Below are 23,664 nucleotides of genomic sequence, written 5' to 3' on the forward strand. Positions count from 1 at the left end.
AATTTCCAACTTTTTCAAGCATTTTTGCTGAATAAAGGCTCTGATGTCATTTTGCTAGCCCATAGATGATTTTAGACTGCAGAAATGACTTCCCAAGACTTGATTTAGTGGGGATAGACACCAAAACCACTAGCCTGCACCTACTAGAAAAAAAATTATAGTCAGTTTAAGGAATTTTGCCTCGGCGGTCACTAGAGAGCTCTTGGATAGGGGCAGGGATATCTATAACTACGGGATTGGAAACTCTATCCAGTGCTATACATCAGTAGGGTCATCACATTACTACGATTACAGAGAGATTAACAAAACAAAATACCGACTAAAAGATACACAAAATTTGATTTTACAATAATAATACAAAATGTACACTTACATTAAAACTTAATTGATTATAAAAGTACATTTACGCTGCTAGAAAAAAAAACGATGAATCCAAAAAATGAATGAATGCAACGAGTCCAAAAACCGCCTACTGTTGTTCTTTAGCATTTTGCGTGCTGCAAATCGGATCAGAAGTAAATGAGGAGTGTTCAGCAATCAGTGAAATATGCTGTTGTATCATCAACTTGTTCACAGACCAATCTAGTACGAAACTAATCCGTTTACGATGTCATCAGAACTAAAACCAATAGTCATTCTGGAAATTTTTTAAGCAGCAAACAAAATACAACATGACTGCACTAATGGAATACAAACAAATAAACAAACCAGGCAAGCGTAGACCTTACAATTTACAGCAGGTGAATTGATTGTTACACTTTTGGTTGTTCGTTTAGCCTAATACTTGCTGCCCTTTGAGGTCAATTTATGTGATTACTTATCACAGCAGCGCACAAAGAAAAGTGACCCTACTGGTGTATAAAATGGTTTTCAGTTCCACAGAGTTTCCAATCCCGTAGTTATAGATATCCCTGGATAGGGGTCAAACGGGGTCAAAAAATGTTTTTTCAAGTACCAATGTAAAAGATAGCCCAAACTGCATCTTTTGGCAGATGCACTAAGCTGAACCTAAAAATTCGTTTTTTTTGATCCACCCTAATCTACAGCAACACTACACCGAAACCAATATGTACAGTAGACGAGTGAAATAAGTTCATGAGATCTTTCAGTTTAGCCACTTGTGAAACTGACGCGATAGTTCCCTTAGGTAACTTAGCTATTTGATTTTCCAGGAGCACCAATTTATAGGAATGAATCAATTTGGCCATCCATCTGGCCTTGTGTGTGGCCCCAGGACGGTAGAATTTCACATTTTGTAGACCAGGGTTGACATAAGCAATGCACAAGTTCAAAAGTTCTTTATAATCGCCTCGAATGAACAATTTGTTTTGTGCAAGTTGAACAACGTCATTCTGAATGAGATCGTGCGTTGTTACTGGAAAGCTGTTGATATCCAGTGTATTTAGCAGTTGGCCACTGCCGTGTGCAATAGAATTCCAGTTCTTGCGGAGTCTCATGAAGATGCTCATTTCTGGTGATTTTGAAACCTCTAGCTTCAAATCTTCAAAGATATGTGATACAACGATTTCACCGATGTAATGCAAACAACCTGACCAGAGAAGAAGGCATTCCAATCTGTTTTGAATACTGATACACGCTGCCGTTAGATGCCCAGTATTTGATGACGTTGTATCAAATACCATATTAATAATACTGTCTGAGCACTGCCAATTTGTCAATAAATCGTAGCACATTCTAGAGATGATTGTACCAGTTAGTTCATCAGTACCGGTCTTGTATGCTGGGATTCCAAGCACCTTCAATTCTCGTGAGTCCCCAACAATGATTGCTAATCGTTCTTCCTGTTCATACTTGTCACAAAGAGAAGGAAGGTTTTTGCCATCCCAGTGAATGGATGCAAATTTTGGTGCAACCCAAAATTTCCTAACTTCTTGAGCAACTTCGTGACTTACTTGACGCCTCGATTCATCAGCTACAGAGTAGGATGTGAAAACTTTCGAGGAATCACCACCAACTTCATCCACAAATGCTTTTGTAAATGCTGCCTGTTGTGCTGGTGTCATCTTCATTCGAGCAGCCAACGTGACTAACTTTGGGGACTTAATGATATCATGTGGAATGACTGCTTCAGTTCCAGTTCGCCAGGTTCGCTTATGAGATTTCGGTTTCTCCTTGGGAGCAAACGTTGCCAGAGGTTGTTCATCTTCTTCGCTAGTGCTGTCACAAACAGTTACAGTAGAAAACAGTTTTTGTGTTTCTTTTTTAGAGTATTTTCGTCGTTTTTCTGCACTCAGAATCCTATTTTCTTTCCTTCTGGCTCGTGCACATGAAATAGAGTCTAATCCGGCTATTGTGGCTGTCCTGTCTGTCATCATTGATTTTAAGAAAGATATGTCAGCAGGATTTGATATAACCTTCTCAGGGTTTTTCAGCCATAGCGGGAACGTCTTTGACAAATGCGCTTCATAGTCATTGAGTTTTGCAATCACAGATGCACTTGTTCGACGTGCTTTCGGGATTTTCCGTAACTTCTCATTTTCTGCTAAGAGCTTGGTGATCTTTTGGCAACAAGTCTGTTCTGCTAACATCGGAATTCCTCTCTTTTGATAAAACGGGACAATTTGTACATACACCATTTTTGCTGCATCATATTTAGTGCGATTTTCACTAAATCCATCTTCAACATGAAATATGATGCTTCTCAATACCTGCAGAGCAGTAGGCAGACGACTGCCTGTAATTGTCGCATCCTCCTTTGTCACAGCATCACCCAGGCCAAATATTTTTGTCTGAAGTCTTGTTGAAGCCACGTGAAGCCTCAGATTTAACGGATTGACGTTACGGTACATCTCTTCCAAAATGTGTAAAACTGAACGAAAACAAAATGATAGTGGCTGTTGCTGACTGGCAAAGCAGATTTTTATCTATAATAATCCTATAGTGTACATTCGTAGCCTATATATATACTTATGTTTCTGAAAAGAAAGAAAAGAAACAAATTATTACAAAAAAAGGAAAAAATTTCCAATTAAGCCTACAGTAGATATCTGGAAACTTTGAGTGGATGGTGGCCCACATAAACATGGCCCGATGTCATTAATTTTCGAGTCCGGAAAGTTTTTCCACTAGTGGAACAACCTCACAAATCTATAAGTCAATTGTAGCATATGAGGGGGTTGTGTGCACCCTAATATATATATATATTAATAGCAATTGAATAATATGTTAAAAGGCACATAATTATAATGTGCAAAGGATTTCTAACATAGATTAGAAACTAATAATCAAATATATATAATTTGAACAGATCAAAAAGAGAAACAAGTTACATCAGTTTGAGAATAGGCTAGCACTTTCTATAACTGATAGATGAGAAATAAGAACAAAACACACATGAAACTGTATTAAATTTTTATGAAAATACAGCGCTTACGATATGATTTAAACAACAAATATACTTACGTAAAGCTGAACAAGGAACATTTAAACTTCTTCTCTGATGAAGAAATTTTTTTATGAAATCGTTGAAACATATTGCATTTAACTTCAAGAAATGATTACTACATCACGTAGTAATGCTGGACACGTTTTTGGTAGGCTTGCATCTGTCCAAAGTTGAAGATACAGGTGACACCTTGCAAGTAAGAATTTCCTCATCACTGTCTTGAAAGTAAAAATGAGTTCAATAAAATAAACAAGAAGTTGCTGACAGATATAAAAAAGTCAGCAAATCTTTGCTATGTTTAGGTGCAACATTATTAACTTACAAAAATTATGTAGATTGCTAATTCTGTAAAGATGATATTTGTTATATTACTAAAAAGGTGATAAGCCTACTGAATTGAAGCTGAAATATTGGAGCTAATGTACAAGTTTCAACCCTGGCCAAAAATGCTGTGACATCATAGATAGGAATCGACCTACCATTAGGCTGAAGTAGCTGTTTTTTGTCTCCTCCACTACTTTAACTTCGCTTTACTATTTCCTAACTCCAACCAAAACTCTCACCTAACCCTAAAGGGTAGCTTTCTAACTCTGGTTAGAAAATAATGAAGTAAAGGGAAAGTGGTAAATGCATAAACAACTTTTGCTTGGTTGAATGCTGTTCATACACCTCACCTTATGTGTCTTGGTTGATTACAATCTTTGACGTATGTCGTATATTCATGTCACAGCACTTATGACCAGGGTGGATACTTGTACACCAGATCCAAAATATTTTAGGCTGAATGGACAAGTAGTACAATAAGAGTGCCTATGAGAGTACACAGTTAGTAAATAACAAGCTCTATCACAATGTTTTTGTATTCATTATCACTTCATATTGATTCTCACAATACAACTAGGTTGTCAGAAACAGCCTGATAACACCGCATAACAAAATTCAAATTTTTTTGGATTGGATACATTTTTTAAGTGTATCAGTGTATCTGTATGATTTTCAAGCACTGATTCCAAAAATGCTATCAGTTTTTTTCTATCATTGATTGTTTTTAAGATATATAATATATAATGATTTTTGTTTTTTGTGATTTTCCATAAACTGCAGGTTTGTTATGATCTGTGTCTGGCTGTCTGCCAGCACTATCATGTTGTAAATTGGCGCCCTATTTGCTTGAAAAAGTAAATGGCAGGCCTCGAAATTCCGGCGGTCATGGCGGACATGACCTCCGGAATGACCTCGAATGTCTGCCGAAGCCGACTCATTGGTCGGTCATAAATGACCGCTGCAAAATTCTTGACAAATATAGAGCTAATGCAGCAAAAATATATTTTAAATTTGAATTATTACAATTGTTTGTTTAACGCGAACAAATACGGAGCTGAAACAATAATAGTACAGGCAATTGCTTTAACCTGTTAAGTGCGTATAACGACAATTGTCGTCCGAGACAGTCGCTCTTGCTGTGCGTAAGACGACAATTGTCGTTTTCGTGATCGCAACTATTCATGGCACTTTTAATTTCGCTTTCCTCTATTCGCTTTGTCTGGAAGGCGCAATTATGATGTGTGAAGAAACATAGATGCATTGACTGTTCACACTACAATAAAGATTGCAGCCTGACGGAAATCATTAATCCCTAAATCACTGTATTACAATCTTAGGTAGCTTCTGCACTTACAATACAACCACAATTGCAAGAATAAAAAGATTTCATCCTAAATGTGTTTTTTTTTTCTGAAATGGCTTTCTTTCGGTGTATAAAAATCGAACCACATCATGCGCGTTCAGTCAGCGTGAAGTCATTTTGATGTTATGTTGCAAGCAGTTTCAGAAATATTTCGTAGTGTTCGAAACAGTTCGAAAACGTATTTTGTAACATTATAGTCAACGAAACAATAGGGTTTTGTGTTGCTGCTAATGTTAGAACAAGCGTCAGAAAATGATACAGTTTGAATATTTCCAAACTAAACTGACGTGTAGGCCTACTTTGTTTAGTGTCCAATAAATGCTTAGAAATTATTCTGTTCTGTGAACTGATGTACTTTTTTCTTCATAATAATTTCCCAATGGTGAAACGTATGATCACTTGAGAGTAATGTGATTACACCAAAAAACAATAGTCCAGCCGGAGACTTCTCCGCAATAGTCCATGAAAAGGTAAAGCAATCGACACGAAAGGAAATTGAACAAAAGCGTATTGTGCTGCGTCACAGGGGTTCCCCAATATCCTAGCAAGCAATAATGCGACGAAAAATACTGCGAGTGATCAAATTAAATACGCACAGTAAGGAGAGTTTCGAAAAATTAATTACGCACTTAACGGGTTAAAGATCACATTAGAGTGGCGTGGTTAACGAGCTGATGGCAAAAGTAGCCATTTTTACATCATTTCAACGCCTTGCAATGTTGCCTTGAAATAAAGTTGTCTGAACTTTTCGGCAGGATATGTATTCTAATTTTAACAATGAGGATTATTGCGTTACATTGATCGTTTGTTAAAAAAAACGTCACAGAAAAGCAAGTCTCAGCTGGATTCCGTACGTGCTCAGGCGAATGTGGCGACCTTATTCACGCTGATACTGATAGAAATAGAATTTCTGCACAGAAGGGTGGGTGTTAGACTAACACTATTGTGTTAGTTAGTTAACACTAACACTATTGAGGGCTAACACTATTGAGTCACTAATGCGCATTTGTCTGGACGGTCCTGAGCTGGAGATTTACGACCCCGCGCCGGCATTAATCGCTTGGCACAACGATTCTATAACGCGAAAACCACGGAATAAGTGATCGTAGTTGCTTTTGTAATAAGAAAATTTGGATTGTTGTTTTCAATTGTGTTTATTGCGTCATTACACGACTGTCATTAACGCACTGATTTATTTGCAAGCAATCTGCTCCTGTATACTTCAGGGTCGGTTAATTAAGCCATCAACCATTGCAGAGTTATTCTGTTGTAGAAAATCTTCTACAAACACGACTACACATACAATACTGTAGTGTGATTTTGTGCAAAATCTACATGCAAAAAATATGTCTGGTTGAGATATTAAATGTCCGCTGAAAGGGCCAGTCCGGTAGGACATGCTTGACCGCCGGAAAAAAGTACAAATTTCGAGGCCTGAATGGGCATGTGGCAGCAGGCCTCGAAATTTGGAATTTTTTTGAGGCGGTCAAGCATGTCCTACCGGACTGGCCCTTTCAGCGGACATTTAATATCTCAACCAGACATATTTTTTTGCATGTAGATTTTGCACATAATCACACTACAGTATTGTATGTGTAGTCGTGTTTGTAGAAGATTTTCTACAACAGAATAACTCTGCAATGGTTGATGGCTTAATTAACCGACCCTGAAGTATACAGGAGCAGATTGCTTGCAAATAAATCAGTGCGTTAATGACAGTCGTGTAATGACGCAATAAACACAATTGAAAACAACAATTCAAATTTTCTTATTACAAAAGCAACTACGATCACTTATTCCGTGGTTTTCGCGTTATAGAATTGTTGTGCCAAGCGATTAATGCCGGCGCGGGGTCGTAAATCTCCAGCTCAGGACCGTCCAGACAAATACGCATTAGTGACTCAATAGTGTTAGTGTTAACTAACTAACACAATAGTGTTAGTCTAACACCCTCCCTTCTGTGCAGAAATTCTATTTCTATCAGTATCAGCGTGAATAAGGTCGCCACATTCGCCTGAGCACGTACGGAATCCAGCTGAGACTTGCATTTCTGTGACGTTTTTTTTTAACAAACGATCAATGTAACGCAATAATCCTCATTGTTAAAATTAGAATACATATCCTGCCGAAAAGTTCAGACAACTTTATTTCAAGGCAACATTGCAAGGCGTTGAAATGATGTAAAAATGGCTACTTTTGCCATCAGCTCGTTAACCACGCCACTCTAATGTGATCTTTAAAGCAATTGCCTGTACTATTATTGTTTCAGCTCCGTATTTGTTCGCGTTAAACAAACAATTGTAATAATTCAAATTTAAAATATATTTTTGCTGCATTAGCTCTATTTTTGTCAAGAATTTTGCGGCGGTCATTTATGACCGACCAATGAGTCGGCTTCGGCAGACATTCGAGGTCATTCCGGAGGTCATGTCCGCCATGACCGCCAGAATTTCGAGGCCTGTGGCAGTATAAAATCCAGCCGAAAAACTGCTTTTATTTCTTATATTTCTAAGGAAATTTACAGGATTACTTTTGTTGTGTATGTGAGCACTATATCAGCAGTAAACACATCGCATATAAAATTCTGAAAGGAACAAAGTAGGCCTTTCGGACAGCATTTAGACTATATTTTGGGGTCCACGTCTTTTAGGCGCAGACAGTTAGGCGCCAGTCAGATAGGCGCGCACACTGTGGCGTTTGGATATTTAGGTGCGGAGCACTGTGGCGCCCGCTCATTTAGGTGCTATTCCTAGTAAAGTCTGCAGATTGTATCAGCTTGGCAGGTAGGGCAATGCTTTTCACACAAAATGTTATATTGAACAGAAAAATATGTTGTTTTTTTTAATGCGCGTGTGGAGATGAGGTGCGAGACACCGCTTTACTTCTCTTGATATTTTATTAGCACATCTCCACAGGACATTTGCTATGCATCCTGAACACAGGTTGCAGCCAGATGGAACCTTACTTAATCTGTTATCTTTCGCAATTACTTCTACTCGGGATGGATTGGTCGTGTGGCGAGTTCGTATGAGACAACGCTCTACTACATGAAGACATTTCTATAGGGCATATGAACCCTGGCTACAAGTTGCAAGCAGAATGGTGCAACTTTGCTCGTTATTAAACCTAGTCTGGGTTTTGACGGAAAACTAAGTTACTCTTCACTCAAGCCTACTACCCGCTTGAATATAAGCTACAGTATGATATATATTTACTGATGTTTAGTGTAGTTATTATTTGACTCACTAAAAGTGACTCAGTCATGTTTGGAAACTTGAATAATTTATTAATAAAGCTTTCGCCGACGCAAATCTGGACTAACAACAAATAAATGCCGAACACGCGCATTAAAATACAATATATATATTTTTTTTTTTTTCTGTTCAATATAACATTTTGTGTGAAAAGCATTGCCGGTTTAAGCAGCTTCACGCACGGAAGCCATGACAAATTTTTTTGTTCAATACAACATTTTGTGTGAAAAGCATTGCCCTACCGGCCAAGCTGATACAATCTGCAGACTTTACTAGGAATAGCACCTAAATGAACAGGCACCACAGTGCTCCGCACCTAAATATCCAGACGCTACAGTGTGCGCACCTATTTGACCGGCGCCTAACTGTCTGCGCCTAAAAGACTTGCTCCCATATTTTGGGAAGGACATTAGTAATCAGGATTACTATTGAGCAGTTGAGCACATGAACTTTGTGGCAGCTGTCAAGTGTCAATCTAATCTTAAAGGATGGTTGAGTGGGTTTTGGAAAAGTTATGTCATTTGCAGTTCCATGAGTTAGAGAGACCGGTAACATTATCACATTGATAGTTTTGCATCATAAACATATCGAAGTAACACAAAATCAATGAAAAAACAGCAATGACTTATTCAAGTAAACCCTCATTCATTGCACCTGCTTCTCACAGTTCAGCCTTATTAGTTCCAAACCCACCATCAAATGTTACTTTTTACTGTGATTACCAACAGTTATTTATATGTCCTGAGACTGGATTCAATTTCTTGTATGCTGTGTACGCCGTTACGGTACTGGTAATTATTATTCATTATTTTAGATAGAAAATTAATGCACTTCAGTAAAGATTCAGCAACAAGCAAAAATACTGTAGACACTGATTTGTAGAATATGCACCAACAATCTCAGAACCTCATTTTCCAGCTCAAAAGAATTGTATGAATTAATGCATGGTTTAAATCTTAAAAAATCTGGAGCCGAGTTATTAACATTCAGGTTAAATGAGTGAAATCTGCTTGGTGATGACTTCAAAGTGGAATAGATCATGATCCTACTCAGTGGTATAACACTTCTACCAAAAGCCACAAAGGAGTGCTACTTCACAATCGCAACATATATTATATATATCGATTATATGCGTCAATTTCACTTGCTTATTCAATGCAGACGAAAGAAAATTATGAAAATGTCAAGCAACTGCTTATTAAAATTGCTCAGTTTAAACAATATGTTTGTGGTGACTTTAAAATTTTAGAGTTTTTACTTGACCTCAAGAGCAATAGGGGTGACACAAAATACTTTTGCTTTTTTGTGCTCTTGGAGTAGTAGAGCTGACGGTGAGCACTATGAGAAAATTCATTGGCCAACATGGAAAAAATAACTCCGAAAACGTTTGTTACCAGGAAGCCTCTTTTAAGCAGGGAAAAACATTTACTGTAATCACTTCATATTAACTGAGGTCTGGTAAAATAGTTTGTAAAAGGTTTGGATTTTCAAAACAAGTTTTTCCAGAAATCGGTTCAATGTTTCCCAGACTATCAGTTGGCAAAACAAAAGAAAAAAGATATGTATGTGGGATTGTGGGTCCATTTTCTAATTTTCCGTTTGTCATAAGAGGATGTGACCGTGGCAAAAATGTAATGCGTGCCAAAGTCGCAAAAATGTAATGCGTCGTTCGGCAAACACGGTCACATCCTCTTATGACGAACGAAAAATTACCCATAGAAATTCTCAAATTCAAGAAAATTAAAAAACTCTAACTTTATTACTCATAGTTAAAAAGACATAAAAAATTGGGCTGTAGGCTACTCAAATTAAAAATTGACCACAGAAAGGCAGCAGCCTAACGATTGAGTCACTTCGGGTCAAAATTTAGTTAAAAATTAAAAAGAAAAACGCTTCCGCGTAGCATCGAACTCATTCCCTCTGCAACACCAGTCCGAGACGTATGGTATCCTATGCGCCACCGAATCAGTTGAACATAAATTTTGTCAAATTTAGAACTTATATAGGCACCCTTCTCAACTTTTGCTTTGAAAGAGAAAAAGAAAAAAGTGCCTAGATTGTGACGTCATGACCGGTCAAGTAGTGTTTCAGTTTAAAAGACCGGCGCCGGTCAAATAGCCAGCTGCCAAAAAAATAACTGGATTTTTTTATCTCAGCACTCAAAATACGTAAAGGGGCATTAAAAAAGCAGCCAAACAAAAATTGTGTTGCATAGTGTAGGCCTAATGGGAGAAATTTTTTAGGCTGTGGCTATATTTACACTATACAGTGTAAAAATAGCCTCAATAGCATTGCCAGATAAGGAATTCTGCTCTAATTTGAGAAAAGTTTAAAGCTGTTGAAAACAAAAACTTGTATTTTGGAATTTTTTTAGTCCTGGGCAAAGCTTTAATCCTACGTACGGTAACTCTAGCAACAAATTGTTCATAGTATATACGAATCACGTTGCATCCTGGAAAAATAGCCACTTCCAATTTTTTAGTCCTGGGCAAAGATCAAAATTCTAACCTTATTCCTAACTCTACTGTAACCCAGTGGTTCTTAACCTTTTCCTATTAGGCTATAACAAACCTTGATAATTCAGCATCCCTGCACCACCTAGGCACAGGTCTCTCACCCCTGGTTTAGAACCTTTGCTCTAACCCTTACCTTAACCCTTCCTAACTCCTTACTTTACCTTAACCCTTCCTAACTTCTCTTTCCTAACCCTTCCTAACTTACCTTAATCCTAACTCTGGCAACACCTGATTTTAACCATGGCAGCAAGTGCGTAAAAATAGCCACTTCCAATTTTTAAGAAGTGTCTTTGATATGGGTGATCAGAAGCATATGGCAATTCAAGTGATTCAAAAGAAACCCCTTAGCCTACAGAATGATATTTGGACTAGATAAATGAAAGCAAAACAAGTGTACGGTACTTTGCTTTCATCGCACCTTTCTGACATAACACTGTCCAGAAACATACAACTTAGGTTACTAGCCTATCCTAATTTCGGAACTGGTATACAAGTCCCCACCACCACCCTTGGCAACTCATGACAAAGATAGGATTCAACCAAACATTCAGGGTGAAACTATTTTACCTTTGCTTTACTGTTCACAGACTTCAATTCACATGTTTTGGTCAATTCCTCTTTGTCATGTGTTGCCAAGGGTGGTAGGGGGGGACTTGTATACCAGCTCCCTAATTTCCATTAAGCAGTAACTTTTCCTATTTTCTCTGGCTTCTTAGTATCAGCTGCAAGCAAACTAGCAAAGCCTCTACTGCACAAGGTGCGCGTGACCCTCATGCCTCAGTCACTGGTCACTTTCAGAACACATTACACAAGTTTCCATAACACAACAACTTACAACATCACATTTGCAGCAAATTGTTGGAGTGGTTTGTTATACAACGTTGCCAGATACACATGCCAAACAAATTTAATTGTTTATAATAATATAAGAAAAGCTTCTTTAGAAGCTTATTTTTGACAACATACCGTTTTCACTATTGTATTCTACTAAAAATCGTTTATCATTAAAAAAAAAATTTTCAAACTGCCAATATCTTTCACCTCTTGAACAAAGTAGACGCTACCTATTTTTTTAGAATTTGCTAAGAAAGCTGCCAAATTGGCAACTTTGGTTTCTTGAAGCAAACGTCATCCTGTGTCATAGCGCTACCTACCGAGCATAGCTCAAAAGTCTAAACTTTTGCATTTTTCTGTGTTGCTTATAAACTTTGTAAATTCCCTTCTTGAGGTGTATGCGTATGTGACGTCAGAATATTTCAAAAAACAGCAATATAATGGTGTTGTTATTGTTAGTAATTTGATGATCGCAGCGACATACCAGTCTAGAGAGGAAAAAAAGTTGGAAGTTCATAACTTTCTCCAGCTCAACTATTTACTAATTGATTGATTTGATTTCCATCCACGGAATAACAAAGCTTTTTTGCTGAGAGCTTAATCCTGACAGTTTTGCATACTTGTAAGGGCTTTGAACTACTGACCCAGGCCCGGTCACCGAGATTGACAGTGTGATGTTTCCGATTGTTGTCCGGGAATTGTTCCATTCACTAGGTGCCGCGAAATGGAGAGCAGTCCTGAACAACGTTGATCAAGCGCTTTATTATTTTTGGACTAGGAAAGTTTTTTGAAAGCCTAATTCTGGCAGTTTCACACACTTGTGGAGGTTTTAAGCCACTGTCGCAAAACCGGTCACCGAGGTTGAAGCTTTCCGCTTGATATTGTTTGTTTGTTTGTTAATTTGTATCAGGTTTACGATGTTATCACATTATTACCCGATTCATTCTCACTGCGCTATGCAGGATAGAACACAATCGGTACCGTTTTTAAAGTCTTCGGTTTGACCCGACCTGGAATCGATCTCAGATCTACCAGCACCAGAGCCGAAGGCGAAACCACTCGGCCACTAAGCTTGAAGTTTTGTTGTGTCTGAATTAGCCAACTTCCAACACAAGATGAAGCTGAATAGAGAGTAGACCTAAAATGAGTTGTTCAATCGACCACGTCGATTTCCTAGAGTCAAACCAACACTGGTTGATCTGCAGCAAAGCCAACTAGCTGTTTTACAAACCTTGGATCCTCGACTCATCCGCCCAGATAGCTGTCAGATTAGTGCCCAACGTAACGACGTTTCAACTCTCGGAGTGTTGAGTTGGCCCAAAGCTTTAACCAATGAGGTCGTTAAAGACCGTTTCCAACATCTTACCCGTTTGAAGCGATACTTTTGCTCCACCTGTTGATCATAAACGGTGATGAACTGTTTTATTTTGGTCGACAACGCACGAGTACAAAATAATTGACACGGCGAGAAGAACACAATAAACATAGCCAGGTCAGAGACTTTAAAGAACTGGCCTGCCACGCACCGCGGAAGCGGCGTGATTATGGGGTGGCGATGCACCCGGAAGGGAAGTCCAGTCGCGGGGAGTCTAAGTACCTGTTTAGGTTTATTGGAATCAAACACTTTCTGTTGTTAGTTAGAAAAATCGCTTTCTCTCAAAGTTCAACACTATCTGGCAACACTGCCATTGATAAAACACAGACTTCAGAGAAATTTATGGTATCATCAGAACATGTCAGCCCCGAAAGATGGTTAGTAATGTTCTCATCATCAGTCGTTTGAAAAATGTTCTAAAATGATATATATAAAAAAATTTGTTTTTCTATTGTGGTTCTTATTTAGTGCTATTTTTATCAGTCAATTTATATCACACACTAAAGTTTGATTCAGACTCATCAGCCATTTTTGAAAACGAAATGCAAACGTCATCAATCATCATCAGGGTCTCTGAGAGAAATTTTCATTAGGGGTACGAAGAGTCTTTACGGGCCTCCTTTGTCATGGGCAAAACGCCTGATGTGCGTATTGCACACCATAGGCTACAACATTTTACCGCAGAATTGGACATCTGTGCGCAATAATATTATCAGGCTGCAATAAAACTATTATTTAGTGTTTTGTGCATATCATGAGATCTGTCTCAAGCCACTTTGTGTAGGCCTATCTTGCATTGAATTCGTGTGTCAGTATTGTTGTTGATGGTGCTGTTGAGATGTGTCGCTTGTACAGCTTTAATGAAAAATTTTCAAATTTATTTGTTTATTTCTCTTAGATGTAGCCTACAATTGGATCGGAGTGTGTAGCCTCTACTTAAAAAAAAAAAAAAAAATACTTAGATGTAGCCTCTACGAAATCGGAGTGTCTAGCGAGCTGACTTTGTTCAGCCCCCATCTCTATGGAGAATTGGAGATGCCTCAACGCGGTGTAGACTAGAGGTGAACCCACGCTAAAAACTAGGCTCATTTCTGGCAACTCCTGGGGCTAATAGACACACGTAGCCTAAAAGTCCCCAACGTCATTTTTTGGCGGAAGAGGGAAGTGTCTGATGGGCAGACATCCTGTAAACCGGGCCTCGATGAACAGAGCACCCGGCAGCCCGTTGCGACCAGTTCCCCTGAAGCTGCATGTTTCGATCTTATTGGACCACAGTAGACATAGAGCTGGCCAAGGGTGTGCGTAGCCCTCGCGTAGTCACGACCACCTTAAACAACCATACAAGCGAATATGGCCTTTGTCTCAATTGGGACCTGGACCAAACAAATCCCAATGGCGATGATATCAGGGCAGGCTTGATAGAGTTGGAAGCCCCCAGCTCGGTTTCACACATTTGCGGTGGATGTATGATAATTGACTCCCAATGAACTGCGGTGATATTGGGTTCCGGTAGCAAGACCCGTGTCTGGGCTGGCCTATCTAAGATTTCCTGCCAGAGTTGGCAGGGACCATCGTATGTGAAAAGGTGTCATAGGCCATCACGTTATTGGGACATGCAATGCAAACGGAGAATGACGACGACAATTATTCCTGATGAGGACACTATGTGGTGTCGAAAACGTTGGATTTAGTGTTTTTTTTTCTTGTTTTTTTGTGTGTTTAATAAAACATGTTAAATCCGTTAACGTTACTGAGGGTTACATGTATCTGGTCCTGCTTTTGCTACACTATGCCCCCCCCCCCCCCCCCCCCCCGGACAGGAAAATAATAAACTTTTATGACTTAATTTGGGGGGCTTTTGACGGAACAATTTTGGACGTAAAGCATTAAATCACCACTTTGGGCCCCTAATTTGCTCGCAATGCACTCAATTATCTTTTTGAAACCTTTTGCTACATTACGGGTTCCCAGGACTAAAGAATAACAACTTCTATGCTTGAATTTAGTCGTTTAAGATGGTTTTAACCAAACATTTTTGCGTGTAAACTTCAAAATCACAACTTTGGGGCCCCAACAAACACAGGCCTGGGCCCTCAAGGGTACGCCGTACCCTCCGTACCCCCTCTCATAGGCCTTGATCATCATCAGTCAGTGCATCCAGAAAAACGCAGTCTGCGTCTTTACAGTGTTACAGCATCATCACAAGCAGGGTCGTTGAGACGATATTATGGGTCTGGGACCAGTGGCGCCGGCAGTGAGGCAAGGGGAGAAGCTTCCCCCCAATGTTTTGGGCATCATCTTTTTAATTTTTTTTTATCTTATTAGGCTACATATTGAAAATTGAATGAGGCTGTTCACCAGGCATTAAATTAAATAATAGGAGATGTTCTACTGGTGCAAATTGAGCTAAACTATCACAAGATGTATACAGTGACAATTTGCTTTTATTCCGACGTTTCGTCAATCAGACACGACTGACTTCTTCAGGGGCTAGACCAGGTAGTGACTACCTGTCTAGCATGGCAAAACACAGGACCATGTTGTTGAAACCAACTAAACACGCAAAATGAAAATTCAAATCTAGACAAAATTATCGCGCGCAAAGTTTGAATTAAGTTAGAAAAAAGGAAAGATTTAAATTTTAACAATTAACAACCCAGACAAAAATCTGTCATTTTTACATCTACCCAACGTCCGCAGACGTTGAATCAATGTAAAAATGATGGATTCTGCTGTCAGGGAAGAAACTGAAATACTGACAAGAGAGGAGGATGAACGGCATGAGTCATGATGAAACGAGTTTAAAAAACGCACTACTGCACAGTTTTACAATCAGCGTGAAACCAATTTAAAAAACGTAAAATAACCACTTACAATAGTTTTTTGTAGATAGCAGGAAAAGAGATGCCATCATTGCGATTCATTACATGAGGCTTTTGATTGATGAACCAACTTTCAGAAAACATTCGCTTTCTATAATCACTTTCAACTTTTAGAATTTTAGAATTGCTCCAAGTTATTCTATGGTCTGAAGTTATGGCATGCATGCAAGGAGCAGAATGTTCCGGGCGTTGATATTTGAAAGCTCTTTTGTGTTCATTAATGCGAGATTTAAGATCTCGTTTTGTTTGGCCAACATAAATTAAATTACAATCATCACAAGAAACTTGGTACACCAAACCCGAGATTTCGCTTTGTTTCAAGGGGTCTTTTAAAGATGGCAAAAATTTACTTATTTTCAAGAAAGGTTTCAAAGCGACTTTTACACCAATTTCATTTAGGATACGCCGAATATTTTCAGAAACTCCCTTGATATAAGGTAAAGAAACAAAAGACTTATACTGGGTAGATGGAAGTGCTAAACTTTTTGGTTGTCGTTGGCAAGCATGCTTTCTTGGAAATCCATTGAGGCGCAGCGTTTTGTGTAATGCTTTGTTCTGTCGTGAACGTTCATGCGGATCTGTGACATGTGTGTCAATGCGGTCATACAAAGTTTTAGCTACAGTAAGTTTTTGATGTTTTGGATGGTGTGAATTAAAATTCTTAAATTCTAAAATTCTTAAATTCTAAAATTCTAAAATTCACTCCACTGACCAAATCTCGGGTTTGGTGTACCAAGTTTCTTGTGATGATTGTAATTTAATTTATGTTGGCCAAACAAAACGAGATCTTAAATCTCGCATTAATGAACACAAAAGAGCTTTCAAATATCAACGCCCGGAACATTCTGCTCCTTGCATGCATGCCATAACTTCAGACCATAGAATAACTTGGAGCAATTCTAAAATTCTAAAAGTTGAAAGTGATTATAGAAAGCGAATGTTTTCTGAAAGTTGGTTCATCAATCAAAAGCCTCATGTAATGAATCGCAATGATGGCATCTCTTTTCCTGCTATCTACAAAAAACTATTGTAAGTGGTTATTTTACGTTTTTTAAATTGGTTTCACGCTGATTGTAAAACTGTGCAGTAGTGCGTTTTTTAAACTCGTTTCATCATGACTCATGCCGTTCATCCTCCTCTCTTGTCAGTATTTCAGTTTCTTCCCTGACAGCAGAATCCATCATTTTTACATTGATTCAACGTCTGCGGACGTTGGGTAGATGTAAAAATGACAGATTTTTGTCTGGGTTGTTAATTGTTAAAATTTAAATCTTTCCTTTTTTCTAACTTAATTCAAACTTTGCGCGCGATAATTTTGTCTAGATTTGAATTTTCATTTTGCGTGTTTAGTTGGTTTCAACAACATGGTCCTGTGTTTTGCCATGCTAGACAGGTAGTCACTACCTGGTCTAGCCCCTGAAGAAGTCAGTCGTGTCTGATTGACGAAACGTCGGAATAAAAGCAAATTGTCACTGTATACATCTTGTGATAGTTTAGCTCAATTTGCACCAGTAGAACATCTCCTATTATTTAGGCTACATATTATTATTATTTTTAATATTTGGATCCCAACCTGAAGTCAACTCAAGTTGCAATTGGGGTAAAATATTTTTCTTTAATTTTAAATTTGTTCTTCTTGCTGCTGTTATTATTATGATTTTAGTCATATACTTTGCCTGCTGCCTGTTACGTAACGATTGTTCCCGGCAGTCCTGCAGATTGGTTCTTGCTTAGTTATTTTAGTTGTGTAATATTTCATCATCTTTTTACCTCATGGTGGAAAAACCCGAGACAATGCTAACATTTTGTCGTAACAGCAGCGATTACAACAAGGGGATGATTTTTCACGTCTTATTTAAGGATTTATTTCGTAACCTGCAAGGTCGTTGAATTTGAATCGTATAGAAATGTAGGTAGGCACTTTGACAAAGGATAGTTTTCCTTACGATATTCTGACCGTGACATTCTGACTGATCTACTCGAAAGATTTTTGATACAAAGAAAATTAAGTGAGTGTATCGCCACAAGCAGCGTGGCCTAATGGGTTAAGGTTAGGGCAAGTGAATAGTCATTTCGATAGCGTGGGTTCGATTCCCAACCTTTGCTAATGTTCTTTTTTCTTCTGCAACCGAACTGAGTGCAAGAAGGATCCTAACGACTGTAATCAATTGAATTTATAAGGAAAATTGTCCTACCTTTCTTAACCAATGCGCCGCGGCGCAATGGTGGTAGCTGGTTCGCACGGAAAACTGTCCTATGAGCAGGGAGTCGAACCGTTTGATTTTTCCGGTTCGGGTCCGGTTCTGGTTCAAAGATTGTTTCAAAATTTGGTTCAGTTCCGGTTCGGGTTCGAAGAAACTTAAAACCGGTTTTATAAGTTCCGGTTAGGGTCCGATAAAATTAGGCCTAGGCCTACTATTGCCCAACTACTAACTAGCCCAATGGGGCGTGAAAACCGCAAGGTTGGCAACACTGATCTCAACACTGCTTTGCTCGGTAGGCACTTTAACATTACCCACTGGTCGAAGAGGTACGCAATCATGCGTGACATGTTCAATCAATATTTGTGTTTTAGTCACAATTTCGACTTGTTAAAGTGGCTACCATTAAGATCCTTCTTGCACTCAGTTCAGTTGCAGAAGAAAAAATAGTATTAGCAGAGGGTGGGAATCGAAACCACGAAATCGAAATTACTATACTCCTCTGCCCTAACCATTAGGCAACGGTGGTTGTGGTGAAGCATTCAGTTAAATTTCTTTGTATCAAAATTTTTCGATCAGAATAACACGTCACGAGTCACATGACTGAAATCAGCTGAATCGCGAATGAACATGTCACGCATGATTGCGTACCTCTTCGACCAGTGGGTAATGTTAAAGTGCCTACCGCTTTGCTCAATTAACTTGCCTTTGTTGTTTGTTGCACAAGTTACAATCAACCTATATTGTCTATGATGTCACAGAACAGAAGTTGCTTACCTCAAACTTTCCTCTCCAAAGCATCGATGATAGTGGATCGTGTGTTACGGAATAGGCTATAATTCATCCGTACAATGTGGCCTCCAAGATAACAACATGCTACGTGTCGTACAACTTCACTTACCACAATGCGAACAATGACGTAATGCTGGAGTGAACCGCTTTTTTCAACCGGTTTGGGTTCGGTTAGGGTTTAAGCTAACTCAAATTTTCGGTTCAGTTCCGGTTAAGGTTCAGACAAAATCGCACCAAAACCGGTTTACAAAAATCCGGTTCGGGTTCGGTTCGACTCCCTGCCTATGAGTGCCTACCGGAAATGTATAGCTATGTGAGAGACTGCTTTTCTAAGTTAGTAGAGTAGTGCATAGGCCTACAGCATTGAGTCATTCAATGTTTTCATAATAAGGATATAATCAGTGGCGTAGCAACGTCAAGTGTGTGACGTCACGATATTAAGAATGATGCTTTCAGTCTCTTTATGTCTCTAAAACAAAGTTTGACTAATTTTAAACGAAACTGCATTAAAAGAGCAAGTTTTTCCAATACCAAACATTCAAATATCTTAGCCAGAAATTAACAACCAGAAAACATAGAGACTTAGCTTTATTTCCGAAAAATGCCAAAAAAAACAAGATTTTATCCTTTTGCTATGCTACCGGACAGCACCATTTTACAGGAATATTCATATCCACATTTTTGTTGAAAACGCTCTCAGAATGCACCAAATTCAAAGCAATTTTTCAAAAATTTCTGGGGGAGGCCTTCCAGACCCTCCGCCGCTGGGTGCCGTCCTAGGCGAGCACGGTGTCGGGCTTCGCCCGCCGGCCGTCAACACCCCCTCCTCCTTTCAAAATTCCTGGCTACGCCACTGCAGTAGACATCAGCAGTAAAAAACAAAGAGAAATTAAACAATATCACTTCCTTGCAGTAATATTTTGCCCCCTCAATATTGAAGGCCTGGCGGCGCCACTGTCTGGGACCAATGTGATTTTTGGGCTCTAAATCAAAACTTTTTGTAAAAAATGCTCACTGTATCCTAAGATTACGCTGCTGTGTCTTCATTTTACCGGGCCCCTTCAAAAATTTTCGGGCCTCTAAAATTATGCCGGGCCCAGGTCTAAAAGTAGGCTACTTCCTGGACCGCCATGTCAATGCTACTGAGCACAAGACTAAAACAAAACGTTGATTATAGTGGAAAGATTTAATACGGAAGTTTAGTGCTTATAGCATTCCAATAACCAGGGCCGGATTTAGCTGATGGGGGGCCTGGGGCACTTTTAGGTCGGGGGGCCCCCGTGCAAAAAAAAATTTTTACGCCTACGGCGCGAAAAACCATCTCTACGTCTACAGTAGCATCAGTCCGGTAGCCACTTTAACAAGTCGAAATTCTGCCACTGAAATTAACTAGAATGCAACCGCCAACCAATCAGAACATGTTATAAGAGGCTGCCGTCCAATTGTGAACCTTCTAGCACTCATCCAGAGCGTTAATGCTTGTTTTGAACTTTATTTGGTAATTAAAGAAGAAAAAGAGCAATAGCAGTAGTGGGAATCGAACCCGCGTCAATGAAATGACTACTTTCTAGCCTTAACCCTAACCCTTAAGCCAACCAGCTGACAAAAATTCCATCACTTAATTTGCTTTCTATCATCTTCTTTTCGCCATTTTTTACGTCACTAAAACCGTAGCTTATGATTGGTTGGCGGTTTCATTCTAATCAATTTCAGTGGCAGAATTTCGACTTGTTAAAGTGGCTACCCATCAGTCCAGTACTGCACACCATTTTGCAGAAACTTTAAAGGCCAAAAGGGAAAAAATAACACAAAATCACATTTTTTTCCGCATAGGGGGCCTTTCAAAAGTCGGGGGGCCCGGGGCAACTGCCCCCTCTGCCCCCCCCTAAATCCGGGCCTGCCAATAACAGTGATTTGTTGTCATTGCTGATGTCTGGTAGCAAGTCATAAGCAGCCTAGGCTATGCGTAGTATGTTGGTTTTACCTTAAACGCTGCACTTAGTAAGCTTAAACTTTTTTTCGCTGATCACTAGGCCCCGCAGAAGTCAATGAAGTCAAAAATTTTTTAGGACCTTGTCTATCCACGAATCAAAGAATAAAGTTGTTTTCAGCACCTAGGGGACTGTTTCTAAGAAGTTTATAGGTCAAAATAAAGTCAAAATTGACAATAAAGTCAAAATTTTCAATAAAGTCAAAATTTGTCAAATTATGGCTTTTGACAAACTTTTTGTGTTTTTTGACAGTAATTTTTGTCAAAATCTTTGTGGAAGCATTGTAAATCAGGAACTGCGACACAATTAAACATGATTAAACCATTGTTACGGACAATCTCTGTACAAATCAAATGTCACATATAACCGTTGTCTACTGAACCTGACGTCTTACGTCATATGGACTATTGCTAGAAATAAGCAAAGATTGCATCACCTTTGTCACAGCTGTGAAGCATTACATCATCGTTAAATCTTGAATTACGAGATATGGTGTAAGCCAAAGTTAACAGGTGCTTGAATAACTTCATAATGCTTATCATTATACGTCACAGAAGATGGTTACGTGCGTTTGGAATACTGCAATCTATTCTCTCATTCTTAAAATTGTTGCTTGAAAAGTTGGTCGCATATTAAAACGGTTTTGTTTGTGCTTACCAACTAGACGAAATTTCCGTCTTTATCTCGGCAACTTGTATTGTAGTGACAAGTTTTAGTGGGTATGGTGTTTCCCCAATTTTTCGACAGCCTTGAGGGTATTTTTACAGAATACAATTCTTGAATAGACGTTTTCAGAAGAGTGTTTCTTTCGGTCATTGCATACAGACGAACGGATCAGGGAAATTTATGTTACAATTTTCTCACGAAGAGATTATGGTTTACTGTTGTGACCAACCACGTTAACCCATAAAAGCAGGAAATATGTCACAATGCCCACTTGGATCAGCAGTATCTTTTATTGCAAATTGTCCATTATTTATTCATTGTTGCGTACAGGGCTGGATTAAGGGTTTATGGGGCCATGGGCTAAGCTAAAAGTGGGGGCCTTTATCAAGTGACATTTTTCGCTAAAAAGGTTATCGATCAATGACGCTAAAAGCATTTCTCAGCAGCGGGGGGCTTCCCCTCCAAACCCCAAGTAGTGTGTATTGTGTAGTTGGTAGCCTACTGTGCTTTTGCTGCGATTGGGATCTAAAAAAGCGATTAAACAGGAACATTATTTTTAAAACAACAAAGTGACATAATTCGTTTAATGCTGACTTTATTAGAGGGGCGCAAACTCTCAAACGTACCCGAGCGACGCCACTGTTCTCTAGTTGTCTTTTTGAAAGCAAAACCAATCATTTCAGATCAGATCAACAAACGTATCCGTTTGTGAGATAGGCTATCACTGTTCAAAGTGAACTTGATCCTTTCTCCACAATTTTTGGTGGCAACACTTTCAATACAAATTGCTTATAGGCGATTGTTGATATGGACTACCGGTAGCCTACTGTACGATAACATGTTCATTTTGCGCAATACTGTACCTTACTGTTCAAAACAAAGAATTTTGCCCCCAAAAAATTGTGAGAATGTCGAATACTTAAACACAAAACTGTTGAAATACAGAGCGATCACAGTAAGCTTAATCGTTTCACAAAAAAACTAACCGTTTGTTTTTGGCCGCAACTTAGAAAATGGTTCATATCAACTCTAAATGGACGCTTTCGTGCTTTTCTCGTGGCAAAATCGCTGACCAATTCTTCAAAATTCAATGAATCCAAAATATCGTGTTCAATGCTTAGAAGCGAAAGATTCGAAACTTGCTGTTGCCACGAAGAATTTCGAACTTCGTGTTTGATTCTCTTTAATTTTGAAAAAGATCTTTTTCCACTGCAGTTGAACACCATCATACACAAATAGGCTACATTCGCAGAGCAACGAAGGCATTGGGAAAGGTTTCAACGCACCTGTATTTCTTTACAAGTAAGAACATGTTGAGTTCAGCACTCTCTTCCACTTTGTGTTTATCAGGGTTTTCTGAGGCTTCTTTCCACCATCAGCAGTTTTCACTTTAAAAAATTCTGCAAAATGAACTGTTTCAGTTGGAAAATTGGCTTCGAAATCCATGTGATATTCCTTCATCAATGCAACAGTAGCTTGATGAATCTCGTTAGGGCTAAGATCCGTCAGTTTTGAAATGAAACTAAACTTACTTTCGACGTCACGGTAGGCTATGCTTTCAAACGGTTATCCAGTTCTGCAGATAGTTGGTCAATTATGGCAAGATACGGTACACTTCAACTCTAAATTTATCTCTTGGGGAAAAAATCGTTGGCTCTGTAGACGGCTCATCAAAATGCCTATAACGTTGGATTTAATTCGTTTTGAAGAACCTGCGTAGGTGTTGGATCCACATTTCTTCTTACCTTTTTCTTCATACGTTTCAAAGTTGGATCTTTCGCTTTTGACAAAGCTCATGAGACTTTGTAACAACTGTAGCCTACTGCATTATTCAAACACAATCCACTTTTTTGAAGGGACAGGTTTGTTGTTTAAAACCTTTCCAAAATTGCATTCCACATTTCCAGCAAAATAGCTGTCTCCAGTTGTTTCAACTTTTTTACAAATCCTTCTCCTTCGACTTTGCTCTCTCGAGATTGAGCATCATCAGGGGTCAATTCTTCAAACGCTAAAATGGTGTCACTGTAGCCTATCCTTTGTTTAATGCACTGACTGCATCA

General features: G+C 38.9%; 1 protein-coding gene across 1 annotated transcript in view; it reads right to left on the reverse strand.

The window, feature by feature from the left end:
• The window catches only part of LOC145767397 (folliculin-interacting protein 2-like), a 30,648-nt gene extending 26,902 nt beyond the window's left edge, over positions 1-3,746 (reverse strand). Inside the window, exon 1 of the mRNA XM_082579211.1 lies at positions 3,424-3,746. Within this exon, the coding sequence (XP_082435337.1) occupies positions 3,424-3,494 (71 nt within the window). The 5' untranslated portion in view covers positions 3,495-3,746. The remainder of the gene's footprint in view (positions 1-3,423) is intronic.
• Positions 3,747-23,664: the final 19,918 nt, after the last annotated feature.

Source organism: Aplidium turbinatum, chromosome 3 (assembly GCF_918807975.1).
Source record: "Aplidium turbinatum chromosome 3, kaAplTurb1.1, whole genome shotgun sequence".
In the NCBI taxonomy this organism is placed as follows: Eukaryota; Metazoa; Chordata; class Ascidiacea; order Aplousobranchia; family Polyclinidae; genus Aplidium; species Aplidium turbinatum.